The following is a 17,440-nucleotide window of genomic DNA, read 5'->3' on the forward strand; positions in this document are numbered from 1 at the left end:
GTTCTAGTGCCTCACCACCCTCACAGTGAAGAACTTCCTTACATCTAATCTAAATCTACCCTCTTTCAGTTTAAAGCCACTAGCCCTTGTCCTATCACTACATGCCCTTGTAAAAAGTCCCTCTCTGGCTTTCTTATAGACCCCCTTTAGGCACTGGAAGGCTGCTATAAGGTCTCCCAGAGCCTATAACTGGAGTACCAGAGTTGTGCTTTTTCCCAGCATAAAATACCAGCAGCAGTAGAGAGATCAGACTCACAGCTGGGATAAATTAAGGTTCTTCATCAACTGACATATACACACTTGGTCCAGAGCTGCTATTTACCTCTTCAACATGGAATCTAAGACATCTTTGTGGTGGATAAAAGCAGCTTCTCAGAAAACAAGAGGGTCTTATATACTGCCATACTACCCAAAGAGCTCAGCAGCCTTGACTTGTTCTTTGAGGTAGCACTAAAATTAGGCAGAACAAGGAGGAGAGGTCAGGAGCCATATTTTTAGAAGCTCATTCCCTCCAGTATGTTCTCCCACACAGTCGCCTGGATATTCTTATCCCTCCAAAAAGGGGATAATTTGCTGCTGCTGAGTGACAGAATGGGAAGAGGAATAAAAACCTGTCACAAATAAATGCAAATAAATCACAAGTGTTGACATGACAACTAGCTTCCTGCCTATTGGGAAATGTGTCATTTTGAGTGTGTTACACCAGCAATCAAATATACTCAAAGAATGGCACCTGATTAATATTCTTGGGAAGTTGGTAGTGGAGAAGGGGGGTAGCTCAATACCCATTTTCCATTTAGTCTCTTGTTTATTTATTTTCTTATATTTTACAACACAAGGCCTATGAAAAAAACACAGACACAAAAAAATTATATTCAAATCTGTCTGCCTTTGGACATCAAAATAAGTTCAAGTCTTGCTTTTTTTCCTGCTGCCCCACAGAAAATCAAAAATAATTCCCTTTAAAACATGTTAAAAAATCAGGTAAAAAATATGACAGCACCCAGTTCACATTTGTATGCGACTGGAAGCAAGAAACAACCCCAAGTCCCTGCTCAAGCTTCTTGAAGGGTATGATCCCTTTATGAGCTATGGTCCCATTCACAGAGCACATCTTCCCCTATATAGAAAGTACAGCGCCCCTCAACAAAAATGTCAATTAAGAGAGAAGGGGGCATCCTAACTTCCAAGCTGTTATCTCCCTCTTCTCTGAAAGGAGTTAATTTTTCAGCCCTGTTTTACACAGCCACAAGGAAAAAGGACAGCTGCCCAGAGGGGAAGGTGGCATGTGCCCAAGCTATGCCTTTAAAGCCTTGCTTGCCTTTCACTGGGAGATGTACGCCTTAAGGGAGGTTGGCTGCTATCTGAGGATTATTTTCCATTTATATATCGTCCCATGCAACACCAGAATTAGAAAGTTTGGGTGTTTTGGGTTTTTTTGGTGTTTGGGGGTTTTTTTTATGTTCCACTGCAAAAGGAGCTGAGAAGAGCTCCCTATTTCCTAGACAGCCTCAAAAACTTCTCATGCTTATAATCCAACATCCAGCTACTTTCTCAGCCCATCTGTGAATGAGGCAATATGGACATCAAGCAGCCTGGAGCATTTGCTGCAGCTCAAATCCCAACATCAATACCTCTGCACAAACCCTTCCCACCAATTTATCTGACTTAGGATTAGGGAATGGCTTTCTCAGATGTGCAGCCATTTTCTAGTTGAGGAGCCCGAAACTCCTCCCCATTGCTAATTAACACAGTCTCCCATGTTGAGAATTTGGAGTGTATTTTGACCCTTTTTAGAAGTGAAAAAACTGAAACAACTTCTTGAAATTTGCAGGGATAAACTGGTGAAATAAGCCAAGCTACTAAGTATCTTCTTTGCCTGCCAGTCATGACAGCTTTGGCAGGAAGCAGGAGCACAAGAGGCGCGCTTTGGTGGGTAACACCCAAAGATGTGGGTCCCTGAAGGGAGACACTGAAACAGTCAAACCTGTCACTGTGCTGAAGGCTGCCAAGGGCAGACCTATGTGCAGGTTATTGTGACTTACAGAGACACAGGACAGCAAGGGCTACTCCTTCCTGGCAGTGTTAACAAGGCAGCTAAAAGCAGGCATGGCTGGCCAGCATGGCTAACAGGAAGAAGGGCAGCTGATGGAAACAAGTTGCACTGGCAGATTAGCTCAGCTTAGGTCAGGTCCTGGTGCGAGGTAAGACTTAAGATCATAAACTGCCAGTGAAGGTTACCATGGGAGGGAGAAAAAACTAGCTGGCCTCAACAACTTTTCCCCCAAAGGAAAAGAGGATCTAGAAATGTAGACAGGACTGTAAATTATTCCCCAGGAATTAGTTACCCTGTTTTATCTTTCTGGTTAGGTTTTTTCCCCCTCTTTTCCCTTTAATTAAAATTCTGTTTATTGCATTGTATCTGCGAGTGGGGAGAAGATTATCTCACTGAACATCAGAAAGTTTAATCTATCTTTCCCAGGAGTGCTGGTGGGTGCTTGTGTCAGTGTATTTTTAATAGTTCCCTTGCATCCAACCCTGTCCTTCCTGCTGCCTCTTACACCCAGGCAGAAGGTACAGTGCCCAAGGCTCCTACATGTTTTTATAATTTAAAAATGCAAGCCTAGATTATTTTTCTGCTACAATAGCTCTGCCAAGATGTCAAAAAAATGTGAAAAACTTCATCTGCTGCAAAAGACAGGAACAGCTTGCGATCAGCTAGGCACTGGAATTAGCAGCATCTTGCAAATATTTAAGGAGACTAGATACTAGGGCAGATGTTTTTTCAGAGACCCTACCATTCCTAATGATCGGACAGACACAACCATGAGGCAAGATGTCTTGGAGGACAGACATCAGAGCGGTGAACAGGAGTTCCACCTCCCAGCTCCATGAGCTTATTGATAGCCCTAACTCCTTTATGGATGAATGAGACTCTAGGATGCCCCACCACCCGTTCCCAGCCACAGAGCGTATTTTAGGCTCCAGTGTCTGAATCAGTATTAGATAGGTTCTTGAGTCCCATTACTGCTAAAAGAAAAAAAAAAGAAAAAAAAGAAATCATCAAGTTCAGGAGTCTAATCCTAAATACCACTTCCTCCCTCCTCCTCTACCTCTACTTAACACTACCGGTTAAGTCTGACTTTCAGTGAAACCCTCAATACCATCAACTGCCAATTTCAAAATGCTGAATTTATACATTAAAACAAGAACAAACAGCAAACCCCTGAGCAAACAAGACCTGAAGGAAGAGAGTTGTCTGCAGACTGGGGATACATCTTTCAAACGAAGCATCTACATCCTTGACACATCCAATATTCAAATAGCTGGGTGAGCAAGTTTAAACTTAGTTTGAAAACAGACTCCATCAGCAGTTTGTTTGCTTACTTGCTTGCTTTTTTTACTTGCTTTTGGCCACTTCTCCCAGCATCCCTGCAACAGCACACACAGCAGCAAAGGCACTGAAGAAGCCTCCCTACCTTGCCCACCCACCTGCCAGCCTGTTTTGCTTTTTCCACATATTCAACAAACAGCTGTCACCCCTGAGCTTTTATTGCCTGGTTATTTATTCAGCTGCCATCACTAAATAGCAGTGGGAGGCCAATGAGTGATTTTAGAAGATCCACAGCCTCAGAGAAGCCACCCTGATAGACAGGAGCTTGTTCACACAGCATCTGGCCTACGCAGCACTTGACCAAAACAGAGAAAAGTTTGCAACCAACAAAAATGAGGCCTTTTCCTCCCAGAAATCCTCTACAGCCTCAGTCCTATGCTGCTTTTCTACATTGTCCCTGTAGTGTAAAAGGGACACACATGCCTTTGCTGTGTGGCATTGAGCTGGAGTAAAGCTGGCTCCACGTCAGGAGCAGATGCATTACCATGCTGTAGTTCCTGTGAGAAATACCTAAAACACTTTGGAGAGAGTGGTGGAAAAAGTCAACTTACTTCTAATACTGTCTTCTTCGCTGAAGGTTAATTACATAGGAATCCATTCTACTGCAAATGTGGCTAGATTCATTTCAGTGAGGGGTTAAGAATTTCTTTTTTTTTCTATTTCTTACTTCAGATCCAGGCACCTTTTCAAGGCCTGTAGTTTTGGTATGGAGCACCTATTCATACATCATAAGCAAAACTGAAAAATCTTTTCAATACGAGACAAAGGGTACCTGGGGCATAGGGACATTCTGGCCAGAGGAGAAGTCTGACTGTAGGCAATTTCTCAAATTCCCAGGTACAACCCAGCTGTTCTGAACACCTCTGGAAATGCACGGAGGCTGTACTGCACAGTGCTGGTAGCCCAGCTCTTTATGATTCATGTAAAAGACGTGATACTGAAGCAGCTAAATAGGGAACAGAATAGACGGCTCCTTAGCCCAACAGATTGTGCTTCTGCCCAGCCTCTCCACAGACACAAGCCCTGCAGCCTCTGAATTTCCCTCCAGGGGCTAAGTATAAGAGTATGCCTCACATCAAACCCTGTGACCCACATCTTTCCTATCAATTAAAATGTAAATGGGGAGATAAAATGAGTAAAGTGAATTTCCATTTCCACCCCACTCTTGACTCAAAGCCCACTTTTTCAGTGTTGGCTGCAGGCACTCACGTCCATCAGCTGTCCGGGCTTCCATGTGCACAAGGTCAGGTTCTTTATCCAAACCGGTCACCGACCTGGGGGGGGGAGAGAGAGAGAGAGAGAAAGAAGGCAGCCAGTTAGATAAAAGGCTGCAATCAGACAGAGAGAGGATGAGGGAAAGCAAAACCAGTTCAAGTCTACCTTGTGACACATGGCATGTAGGTCCCTACCTCCTACCAACTTGTCTCTTTTGTGTTTCTACACAGCCCACTCTCAGGGGCCATATACTAACCTTTAAGATAGACACCTTCCCAGGTGCTGGTGAGTGAACCTGCCTATCCCTTGTCTACAAGATCAAGACTACAATGATCAATCTTGTGATGGCAAAGCGATCTGGTTCCAAGATCCAGTAAAACCAGAGCTCTGTTTTAATGCTGAAGGAAAGACGAGGGCACAGCAGCCTCACGCTTACAGACATCAAATTAAAAAAGGGGTTTTACTTGGCTGAATAGTAACATGAGTGACTGAGTTTCCTGATCTGCCCCTGGTTTACTGGGCAATCTTCTTATTGTTTACCTCAGTTTCCCCATCTTCAAAAGAAAAACAATGATGCACATATGCATGGTGAAGTTCTGACAAAAAAAATGTGAGAAAGTATTCATTATTCGACCCATGATCCCATGCCATGGTCTTTGACAATCATGAAACAAGGCATGATGAGTTTCTTTAACCTCACTAGTTGAAACCCAAGCACCTCAAGTCAAATCTTCCTGTGCATTGTTATTTTACTCCCTAAAAATGTTTTGCAAGGCACATTACAAAGATAGTTTTCCTCCTGGCAGAGGGAAAGTCAAGCCCAGAACAGAAATGTTATTATTAGTGTCCTGGCTGATAAGAATCACTGGGAGATGAACATTTAGTCCTAGCAATGGCTGGCAGGGGGGGAAAAAAAAAAATCCATAGATGTCCACGTGATTTATGAAGCTGCTTCTCCTGAGTTAACCAAAGGGTTAGATTAAAAAGGGACAACGGCAAAAATCAGTTTCTAATTTGGTGGAAGTTGAATTTGATACAGTAGATTGTAAATAATAGATTCCCTCCGAGCCAGCCAACGTTCACAATTCCCTAATGTTCTGAAACACTTTTATCACAATCTTTTGCTGCTTTCATCCTTGGGGCATCAACAGCTAAAACATTTTAAAAAAAAAAAAAAAAGAAGAAAAAAACCTAAACAAAATACAGATGCTCTGATACATTTTTGTGGATCTCACAAAAAACATAGCGATTAAAGCAGTGACAAACATACAAATGTGCTGGAGTTCAGCTAAGATCAGCCAGTGCTGCAAATGCCAAAACAACTACATTATGACCCACTGCGTAGGTAACTGAAACTGGCACTGCTTGTTAACTAAAGCACTGCGACAATAGCGAGTCCATTCACAACACACTGTGAATCGTGGCCAAAAAACCGCAACACAACAAAACAAAGCCACACAGGCAGAGCTTTCATCATTCTACTCCCAGTGAGAAATAGTCTGCTCCTTAATCGCTACCATCAGTTTCAGGGATCCCACAAGGAAGAAAGCGCTGTCTGTTATCGGTAAGGATGCCAGAACAGGCCTGAGTCCCTGTGACCGTGTAATTATCGGGGTCAAATCTTCTGAATATCTAGACACAGTTAAAAGTGACAGTAGGAGAACTAGAAATTCCTTTAAATGTCAGTGAAAAACATTATGGTGTGCAGCAACATTATTTCGCAATATATATAGAAAGGACACACATCTTTCTAGTCCATAGCAGAAGTTTTCTGCCTTTTTCCCATAAGTAGCCCTAAATACTGTAATTTCAGCTGTTCAGCAATCATGACCCTCACCTACGACATACCAATAGGGACAGAGGTACGGGTACGTGCTTACCAACATATCTATCCATCACAACTTTATCAAAGGGAGCGGTAATTTTAGCATTTTTAGGTACAGGTTGGGAACACATTAGTGACCTGCCCTGCAGCCCTTCCCAACAGGCTTCCTACTTAAATCCAGCCTTCACCCTGGAGCCTGCACTCTCCAGGCTTCCTTATCGAAGCCAGACACCTGCCTTCTACCCAGAGCCATTTGCTATGTCCTGACACCACAATGCCAGGCTGCCTCACCTGCTCCCCCCGACACCTCCTGGGTCCCTCCCTCCAGATGGAGGGGGCACTGGGCCCCCCCCGCAGCAATGGGGCAAACCTACTCCTGGCCCAGGTAATAAGAAACATCAGTCTGCCACAACACTATTCATTTTAAAAGGGACTGTAATTAGAAGAACCTAAGTATTTCCAAACAAAAGCCAAAGTACTCATTACCATTGTGCATTTGCATACACAAGCTCTGTGGCTCTACCCATAATGCCTATTAAGTGAGCACCAGGGGATGACAGGAGTCTCCTGAAACATGTCATTCTAGCTTGAAGTTCCTTCCCAGTGCCATCGACTTGTTTCCTTAATTAGTTTTGACAAACCTGATGGTTCTTTTCAGAACAACAATGACGATGAAAAACGGACCAGCATACAGCACCCCCCTAGTACTCCTCTGCTCACCGAATACCATACTTCAAGTGGAAAAGCTCACAGTCTCCTGCAACCCAAAAGCAAGACAAGCTCCTGTTATCTGCAGGCAGATAACAAGCCTGTAAAGCAATGCATCGGTCATCCTTCCTTCTCCCAAACCAAGCCGCCTGTCTTATATCAAAGACTCTGATTGCAAAACAAATCCCCAATCAATGCTGTTTCTTCATGCCTCGCCTCACGTCTGTTCCCACTGGCAAAGAACACAGGTTTGCTTTGCAGTGGTATGACTCCTGAATATGGGTATTTTCAGTAAATGGTCTCTCATCATTTGTCTGGAGAAGCTTTACATGAAGAATGCAAAAGAGTCAGGAAAGAGCAAGATGTGAATGCAGGTCCTGGAGCACAGCTCCAAAAATGCACACACAGACTGTAAAGCTATTCCTTTATCCCACGTAGTAATTTCTCTGGTCTTGAGAACTCACTACAACCGCCTCTCAGGTATGGCAATACAAGAACAGCAACAAAACAAGAAGAGACACCTTCACAGCCTTGTATTTTATCATACATTATCTCTCTGAAGAACATTTGGAGGATGCACTGCTCAAAACTGTTTGAGCAACTAATGTATGATGAGAAGAGACGTTAGCATCCCCTGACTTACCATTTCCCTTGCGTGTCCTCTACAGCCAAGTGGAGCCCACAGAATGGGGTGGCTGGGAAGGGGTTTCATGGTGCTGTGGCTGACAAACAGCTCTATTTCAGAGGCTTACAAAGACAAGAGTATCTAACAACACTCAGAAGCCTAAGCTCAGCTTGAAAACAGTTTTCCTGCCACTTGGTCACACCTCAGGCTCCATGCACAGCTCAGTTCTGTGTTTTGTATGTGCACAAACTCCAGACAGCAAAAACTAAACCAAGGTCCACAAAATGCACCTGTGTGTGCTGCTTGCCTTAGATGGCTGTGGGGAGGGACAATGGCACTCTCACTGTGAGAAACCATGCTAAATCAACATCCTCCACCATCCCTATTCATTTATCACCACTCGGATGAGAAAATGCTGAGAGGATGCAGGCAGAAGTGACAGGAAAGGTCATTTTTTCCTGCTGACACGTTCCCTGACTGCTGCAAAGGCAGTTTTCAAAACGTGGAGCCTGCAGCCAGTATTGCAGCTGGCGCAGGATCACTGGCCAATTAAGAATTCAAACTACCTTTGACTCCCATTAGGAAGGAAGCAATGGTTACTTTTTCTCTGCCTTCTGCTGCTGCTTTTCTTTTTTGTTCTCATGGTAGCTCTTGGTTTTCACAAGATCTTTCCTCCCTTCTTTTCAGAAGAGGATTGTTTGTTCTTGAAAGCTGAAGGATGAATAGGATCCTGGCAAGATCCTTACTTCTATCTTGAGGGAAGAGCGTTGTGCATGGATGCACATTTACTAGGCCACTCTGCTAACATTTCATCTCTGACCGGGAGAGAGAGCAAGCGAGAAGGGCAAGGAAAACACAGTATTCTGCACTGTAACTAGCTGTTCCCAAAATGTTTCCATATAAGACACTATATAGTTCAAAATGAAAAATGCTAGCATATGCAAAAAAAGGAAAAAAGAAATACACAGACTCTCTGGGTTACCTGCCTACTGCACACCTCAGCTCACTGTTTCTACCAACTCTACTGCCCTTCCATGGAATAAACTATTTTTGCATTTTTTTTCTACCCATTTTCCAGACATCAGGCATTTAATGACAAAAGGCAGCATTGAGATTTAGCTATTCTAGCATCTTAGATCAAAAATGCTGAGCAATTCAGACTGCCTGCTGTTGATCCTTGCTCCCTAAATCATCAACAGAGAATAAAAGATGCTCTATTCCTCCATCTCCTGGACCCATTAGTTTGGGAGGTGGGAGTGGGTATCACTGGACGTGAGCAACACTTGTGTTAAGGATTTACAAGGTAAAAAATCAGGTCACAGGTATCAGCCTTTCAAACTTGGTCTGGAATCTGCTGGACGGAGCTTTTTGCCAGGGGTGTGCCTGGTTTCTGACCAGTCAAAATGGCATTCACCAGTTCTGGCTTTGAAAACAAAATCAAAACTTTCACAATGGACTGAGACTTTCCCAAGATGCCGACTTGGAAACTCATTTTTGCAGGTTGGGATGTCAGACTGAAGGCAATTGTCACTGCTTATGTAAAGAGACGGAGGAAACAGATGGAGACTACTTAGCAGGATGTTGTGCAGTAGATAAGGGCTAGAAATGGGAAGGAACAAGGCGCATTTATTGTGCAATAATATGTAAAGGGGGAAAAACACATCCTCTTGCTGCAGGCAACTGCAGTCAAATTAGTGGATGTTGCCAATTAGTCTGCTGCAATTTTAATTGTATCCTGCCCCAGAAGTGAACACTTCTGTGTGGTACCAGGCAAACAGTGCATGGGACTAACTCATCCAAGCAACAAAAGGGCCATGTCTATGTGGGCAGATGGGAGCAGAAACTGATCCATACAATTCCTGCTCAACTGATCTGGATCTTTTCACATAGCACCATCGCTAAATTATACATACCTTTCCGACATGGGCCAACAGCCAACAGGCTACCTTCTCCATCTGATATGGCATCACTTTTGTCTAGGTATCAGTAACTGCAGTTACCTTCAGATGGTCAAGGGGATTCTGTGTATTCATCTGTTATTTACTGCAGTCAAGTCTAAAACTAGCTCCATCAGGCATTAACGGCATACGTAACAGCCAATGTGCACACAAGCTGCATACACCCCAGGCTGACAACATGCCATAAACTACCCTAGTTAAGAACAGATACAAATGTTGAACTGTTGGGGGAAAGAATATATTGATTAAACACATAAATACAGTATCATTCTCTGTGGCTGAACAGGGGGAGACGCTGCTAGATGGGGTAGGATGTGATGAGGTCTCTGAAGAGTTATGGCCAAAACCTCCTTGCACAGCATATTTCAAATGAAGGTTGGAAAAAAAGCTGGGCAGGAAGACACTGTAAGAAAGTGTCTTGGCCGGGTCCCTGGAGCATTCTACGTCTTTTCCAGTGCTAATTTCTGTGATGCTACAATTCTGGACATTGGTAGAAGTAATTGTTGTGAGACTTAGCTTGCAAGATAAGGCAAAAAAAATTGCCGAGTGTTTATTCTCAGCTAATTTCTTTTCAGCAAAGCCAATCCTTTTTAAAAAGGTCCCAATGAATTTAAGGAGGTGTTCTGCCTGGTATCTCAAAGGAAAAAAAACCTGAAGGTGTTCACAGCATCTGTATGTGTTTCCATATGTGCATACATGCATCTGCCTACCTGCATCTCATCCCCACTACCTGCTGAATGTCTAAATCTGTAAATTACATGTAAACTCAGTGGATTACAGGTCCCAGAACTACAGAGTTGCTACACACAGTTGTTTTGTGGATACAGGAGGCCAGGAAGAGGAAAGAGGTCCAAATCAATCCTCTCCTTGAGGGAAAAGCTGACATTTAGGCTCAACCATGTCACCAATCACTAGAGAATCCACACAAGACAGCAGGCTCTGCTGCACACGGAAACGTTTTTTTCTCTTCGCAGTACATAAAAGAAGGTGACTATATCACAGAAATTAACAGCAATGGGAAAGAAATGCCACTGAATCTGAAAATACCTTTAAAGTATATTTATCAACAGAACAACGCTGCTGTTGATTCATGTTTTTTCTGCTCCCTGCATGCTAATACCAAAAACTAAGAAAGTACAAATAATTCTGTGTCTAGTTCTCATCCAGTTAATAGATTTTCATCCTTTAAAGTCCTCTGGCATTTCTTCCCCAACCTATACTATAAAGCCCAATAAACATAACCAAATTTTTGTGAAATAAACTCAAAAAAGTGTGTGAGTAGAAGGGTGAAGATCCCTACTCACAGCCCTGTCAAGGTTCGAAAGGGCCAGCAGCACAGGCAGGGCAAGTGCTGGAGGTGGCATCTTAATATCCAGTGGTGCCTGAAATAACTTCTCATGGGGACCGAGACTCACGCAGGGAGCAGACCTGACAGCTACGTCAAGCCAGCACTCGTACCGGGTGTGCTCCCAGGTGCAGTCACAGTCCTGCTGCTTACAAACTAAATAAACTACTCCCATGCAGCCTGCTGCTCCTGACTCATCAGGGTACAGCTGATCCGGGCTATATAAAAGCAGCCCTGGGGGCTTATCCTAATTGAATAAGAAGCCTTTTTTTACCGAGTCCTAGCAGCACCAGCATTGGGATATGGTGGAAGTAATGAAGCATCAGCTCATCAAGTTAAGATGTTATTGTCTTGAAGACGGCTCAAAGCTTCAGTGCACAAAATACCATCAGCTCTCTGTCCCACATGCATCCAACACAGACAGTGATGCTTTGAGGAAGGCATTTCTAGAGAGGAGAGAGGGGATTTACTTGGGATTAGAGGTCTGCAAACTTTATGGTGGACAAGTTTGAAACATAGTGCAAGAGAAGGGTTTGATTCTCCTTTGCCTTCTGAAAGAAGGGACATTTTTTGCAGGACACTCTTTTATTTTTATTTTTAATATTCTAAATTTCAAGTCCTTTGAGGAAACAAGAGTAAAAGTATATTTTTGGAAACACTAAAAAATGACACATTTTTAGCTTTGTCTCCTTTCTCATCCTTTTCTTCCTCCACTGTCCCTCTTTTTTTGGAATAGGAGAGGAAAAACAGAAAAATACGAGAAGTGGAAACGCAAAATGCAGAAATTTTTGTGTACAAAAGTCGTTTTGGTGATCAAAATCTAAGCCAAATTATTGGGGGGGCGGGGAATCCACTCCAGAGGAATAGTTCATTCTACTTAACCAAAAATCTTTGTTTCCCAATGGAAAATTTGGGAGTAGAACTGTTTGCAGGGGGTGAGGGTGGTGCGGTGTGTGTGGGTTTTTTTCAGCTTTTTGGAAAAAATAAATAAATCAGAGAAATTACATTTTCTAGCCAGCTATGCTTTGCACAGATCTGTGAAACTCAAGCACAGAGTTTTTGTTTCTCTTCCAAGACCGAACACTGACATATTGAGTGACTTCCATCTCTTTCCCTGAATTTGGTTTAAAATTAGTTTAGTGCCTACTATATTATGAAGCCCAGTTAATTAATGTTTGCCCAGTGCTGGGCTACCCTCCTTCAAAAGTCATGTAGATGGGGAATTGCTATAGATTATTGCTTTGATTTTTCAGGAAACATGAATCAGCCCTGTTTCTGATCACTTTAGAAAAGCAAAGTACGTGCTCAAAGAAGCCATCAGCTCAGTCCGTCAGTCCTGCAGCCAAGGACTTCACTGGAGTTACTGTTTTCCTCCCTGGAAGGGAATGTTTAGAAGACTCATAATATTCCTGAGTTTGTCTCCTAGCAAAAGTATCTTAAACATGACCCGTTCAAGCAATGTTTTATACCAAAATAAGGATTCTCAGTTCACTGTGTGTTTAATTGCCCTCATTTGTATGAACATTTTCTGACTGCAAACATGACATGCTTGCAATGCTAAGGCTCAGTGATTCAGCTATTAACAGAGTCCTAGGCAGAACACAGTGCCTCTGAAAAGCTTCAGAGTGAGAGCATCATTTAATAAATGAATGCAGCAGTAGATGAATAAAAATAAAACTTAAATTGTCCAAAGAGGGGATGCCAGTATGAAACTTGGCACAGGCAAAATGTATAGGATATGCTGATGAGCCCCATATGCCTATGGGCATTGTACATTGTATTAATTAAGGAAGGATGAGTCTCCACATCCCTTATTGCAGGATATTGTGAAGAATCACCCTGGGATAAAATCTAACATTCTGGAAATAAATTTGTGGTTCAGTTTATGCATTTTGGAGAAAGGCAATGTGAAAAACTAGATTTCTGTCACAAACCTTTTGTGACAGTTGTTTCTCTGCATTTCAGATGCTAACCTGAAGAGAACAAATGGCTTATTTCATTCTTGACTTTTAACCATCAGCCAGGAAAGGGGGAGAGACAGAGGAAAGAAGAAGAAAGGGAAGGAGGAGAAAGACAGAGGAGAATAAACCACTCTGTTCTGGACCAGCAAGCATAAATGCATCAACGTGTCTCCTCGCCCCCAAAAAATCACATTCAATGAGCCACTGACAGTGAGATGCTCATTTGTCCCAACATCCACAAGAGGAAAAAACAAAGAAGCAGGAAACAAAAAGGATTCTGGCAGCAGACAGATATGCAAAGACAGGCTCTGTCTGTAGAAACAGCAAGTCTGTGTGGCTATGATGGGTAAAAGCAATGGTGACAGGAGGTCGCAGATCACCCCGTGTCTCGTGACAAGACAGGTTTGCATTCAAAACAGAAGTATCCTCACAGACAGAATGGAGAGGAGATGAATAAAATGGCCACAGCCACTTGCAGGTCTCTTCATCAGTGGAAGAGTGGCACTGTAGCAGGAGAGACCAGAGAAACCATGGAGCTTTTGTGGGTTCCTTTGCTTCAGGTTAGATGGATGCACAAACAATAAGGAGACAAGGCTGCCCAGGGGGCTGAGCACTAGACGCACTCCCAGCTCTTCAGAACGGCAGAGTCCCAAAGCATCCCCATCCCCAAAGCATTACCCTTTTCAAGTAAGAATGCTCAGGGCAGATTGCTGCAATGGGAGTTTGTGCTACCCACATGTCAAGAAGTAAAGATGTATGGTCAAGTTGTAGTTAAATCAGGAGCTTCTCTTTGTTGGGTTCTTAATCTGTTGTTATAGATGAGCAATAAAAGGAAAGAAAAGTACAAAGCCAAATGAAAAGTAATACACACTGTTCAAACCTAATGATTTGTAGAAAGAAGAAAGAGAATTCTGGAGAAACTACAGCAGATCCAGAAATGGCTTTAGGGAGTCACTATTACAGATTGCCCGTAAAATCAATATTATAATGGAACATGTCTCCTTCCCGCAAAGATTTTCAATCAAAACCTGAAAACCAAAAATATGGTGAGCAAAACCTAAGAATCTTTCTGTACCCTTTGGCCAAAAACCTGGCAGGGTTTTTTGTTTGGTTTTCTTAATTTTTTTTCCAATAAAAAGCAGGATTTTCTCCTGTAGGAGAAAACCCAGATCTACTGAAATCAGTTCTGAAGTTTACAGGTATTATTTATTATTTCCTCAGTCCTTGCTGGCAGTCACAGGTCAGTATGTTTCTCTCTCTTAAATTCAGCTGCAGAACTTCTGATATTTCACTAAACATGGAAATGTGTCTACATCCCATTTTTATTGCCTTCTGCCCAATGGAGGACAATTATCTGTGAGATAATTACAGAGCTATGAAAACCACTGCTATCTCCTATTCCAATTAGCTCACTACAAATATGCAAGTGAAACAGCCTCACTCACTGGCTTCTCATCCTTGTTCTGTATATGATCAGCAAGAGACAAGTTACTGAATCAACATTATTTAAAAGAACCTGTAGTGCAGCTAATAAGATACTCCTTCCCGCTCTTACGTAGCTTCATGCTCACTATGCTTAACAATAGCAGAATTAAACTCATCTCATTCTACAGAGGAGGCTCAGGGGAATGCCAGGGAACGAAAGGATGGGAGTTTCAATTTCTTCTCTTGCCGAGAATGAATTCTGTCTCATATAACTGCTGATGAATTGTCGTTTTAAGAGAGTTTGTTAATTTCCAACAGGCAGAAGGCATAAAGAGGGACCTCCTTATCTTTAATGGATGTTATTGAGCGACACAAATGGCTCACGTTTAAATGAATGCAGAAACATCTTGTCTGTTTTGCCATGATAAGACTGTTCTTTCTGCACAGCATGTGTTCAGCTCCTTCTGTTAAATAAAACAACTGTTTTTGTTCAACTTAATGGCAGGCAAACTTCCAAAGGTTCAGAGGCTGAAGTCAGTTCAGAGAAATGAACTGGAATTTACCTGGGTCCTTCCTGATTCTTCTTGAGAAAATCTACCTGAAGAGCTTTGAGGTATGACTGAAAATCTAGTTTCAAGCAAAAACGGTCCCTGATAGTACTGACATACTGACTGAGGATAAATTCTCCATTAGATTGCAACTTTCTCCAATGCAAGAATGCTTCCAGCCCCAGCTGCTGTAAAGAAACAAGAGCTGTAAGAACCCCCACAAAGGTGCGTCTCTTGAAATCCAAGTGGGCCATCTGGGATGAGGTCTGGGGCAGAGGGGAGGCTGGGTCCAGGAAAGATGCTCACTCCCTGATGCCAGCAAGTGTTTTGCCACTGAATGGAATGGCTGGAAAATTATGCCCATAATCAGAGTATGTGAAAAGGTCATTCCTAAACTTCTCAGAACAGTGGTGATTTTTAAAACAACTCCCAAATGTTTCTCTTTTAGTCATCTGAAAGCAAGAGGGGTTCTCTCCCACACTGAAAATTCACACATTTGCCCAGAAACAGAGAGATTAGTGTGGTATAGAGTAAAGGCCAAAACCTAAGCCAAATCCCACACAAAAAAAGTGGGAAAATATTCCTTGCTAGCCAGAGCGCAAAACACGATACTACTGTCAGCCCAGCAGCCTAGCTTTTGATTAGCTTTGCCAAGCTATGACAGTATGGGAGATCCCCATATGGCTCAGAGAGATGCATTATTCAATGTATTAATTAGAGGGCTGGCTTTCATCACCGCTTCCTACAAAGTATCACAAAGAATTACTCTGGGACTGTTACTGACAGGCTGAAATTAATTTGTGTTTGAGTTTACATGCATCAGGGAGAGACAGAATGAAGTCAGCCCAGGCAGGCTGCATGAGTCTGCAGTACAAGATTGAAGCTTCCAACACTGGCCTGAACACAGCGATGAAGTTTGGACATCTTATGAGATGCAACATCACCCTGTTGCATGAGAAGGAAACAGATCTTTCCACCATGGACTGTCCAGACAGACATGGCATTGGGATCCAGTCCAGGGATCAATCTTAATTGGGAGAAACATTCAACAAATTCCTCCTTAGATCTTTCGTACCAGTGGTTTATCCGGTCTGCTCCAGTCTCAGACACTTAGTCACGAGAGAGTGGGGGGGATTACAAAGTGATCCAAGATTAGCAATGGGGGAAATAAGAGACTGGCCCCTGGGACATACAGAAACCTGATAGATGAGAGACCAAAGCAAAAGGCTTTTTGATGGCTGAAAGCCCTAACTGCAGTACAATATGTGACATTTAGTGGTAAGCATTAAATTTAAAACCAATGAACAGAAATATTTCAGCCCTTACTTTTCCAGTCTTTAAAAAAAAAAAAAAAAAAAAAATCACTGCCAGCCACAATACGTTAAAGTCATAAATATGGCTAACACCACAAGTTGTGCTAAAATCACAACAAATCACAAATTCTAAAAGCCAGACAGTATTTATGTAAGGACATCCACAGCTACATTAGTGGAGAAGGGGTAATCCTTCCTTCTGCAAGATATGCTGTGTTTCTCAAGCAAAAGGAGGTTAGAAAGAAAAGCTCCTCAAAGGCAACTTATTCCAAAATTGCTTTTCCAGAAGGTATACATCATCCATTGAAAGAACTCATTCTGGCTGTGATAGCAGCCAGAATTTCAGAGGTGGTATATGTATTGTGAGTTTGCTGTCATGTGGCTCTTTTCTTGTGGTTCATTTATTATGTAGTTCACGGGTTTTAAAGGAGAATTTAAAGTATTTTAAATTATTTCCCTTCATAATCACACACAATCCTTGTAGCCAGTATGTGGGGTTTTTTTTCTTGCTAAAAGAGCTTTGAGCCCATGGAGCCTGACAGCTTGGCATCCACAGGACTTTGTAAAAAAGTCAAACACTTATTTTCCTAGGAAAGCAGGCAGTAAGGAGAGGAGTATCACACAACAGCAAAGTCAGGCAATGAACATCCTTTCGTTCTTCCAATGCATCAGTTACTATTTAGAGTTTACATTCATAGTACAAGAGACTAATTGTATCAAATTTCATAAATGAAATATGTAATATAATGTATAAATGAAGTTATTAGTCAGCATAAAGTGTAAATATACACCAGAAACCCAAATATCTTTGCTTTTAGTCCCAGGTAAACTAGAAAATATTCTGTAATACTCCTCCAGTAGTTTACTAGGGTTTTTTCCCACCTTCTACAAAGATGCTTTCCCAGATCCATTTGTGTCAATCTCTCATAAATTAGTTTAAAAAAAACATGGACTGTGCTCAGAAATGGGAATGGTAGTCTGAACATTACACTAACCGTAGGCACAAACAGAACAGGTGGGGTCTATATGGCCTCTATAAAACAGTTCTGCAGGTTTTCCCAGAGACAGAAAGTGAAGGATTTTCCTGTTCTTACGGTCATTTAGGATTTTATACTCTTAGATA

At 42.3% G+C, this 17,440-nt stretch overlaps 1 protein-coding gene across 1 annotated transcript in view; it reads right to left on the reverse strand.

The window, feature by feature from the left end:
• Positions 1–17,440, reverse strand: part of SORCS3 (sortilin related VPS10 domain containing receptor 3) — a 326,383-nt gene that overhangs the window by 91,866 nt on the left and 217,077 nt on the right. The window contains exon 6 of the mRNA XM_050899047.1: positions 4,604–4,668. Coding sequence (XP_050755004.1) covers positions 4,604–4,668 — 65 coding nt within the window. The remainder of the gene's footprint in view (positions 1–4,603; positions 4,669–17,440) is intronic.

Source organism: Gymnogyps californianus, chromosome 6, assembly GCF_018139145.2.
Source record: "Gymnogyps californianus isolate 813 chromosome 6, ASM1813914v2, whole genome shotgun sequence".
NCBI classification, from domain to species: domain Eukaryota; kingdom Metazoa; phylum Chordata; class Aves; order Accipitriformes; family Cathartidae; genus Gymnogyps; species Gymnogyps californianus.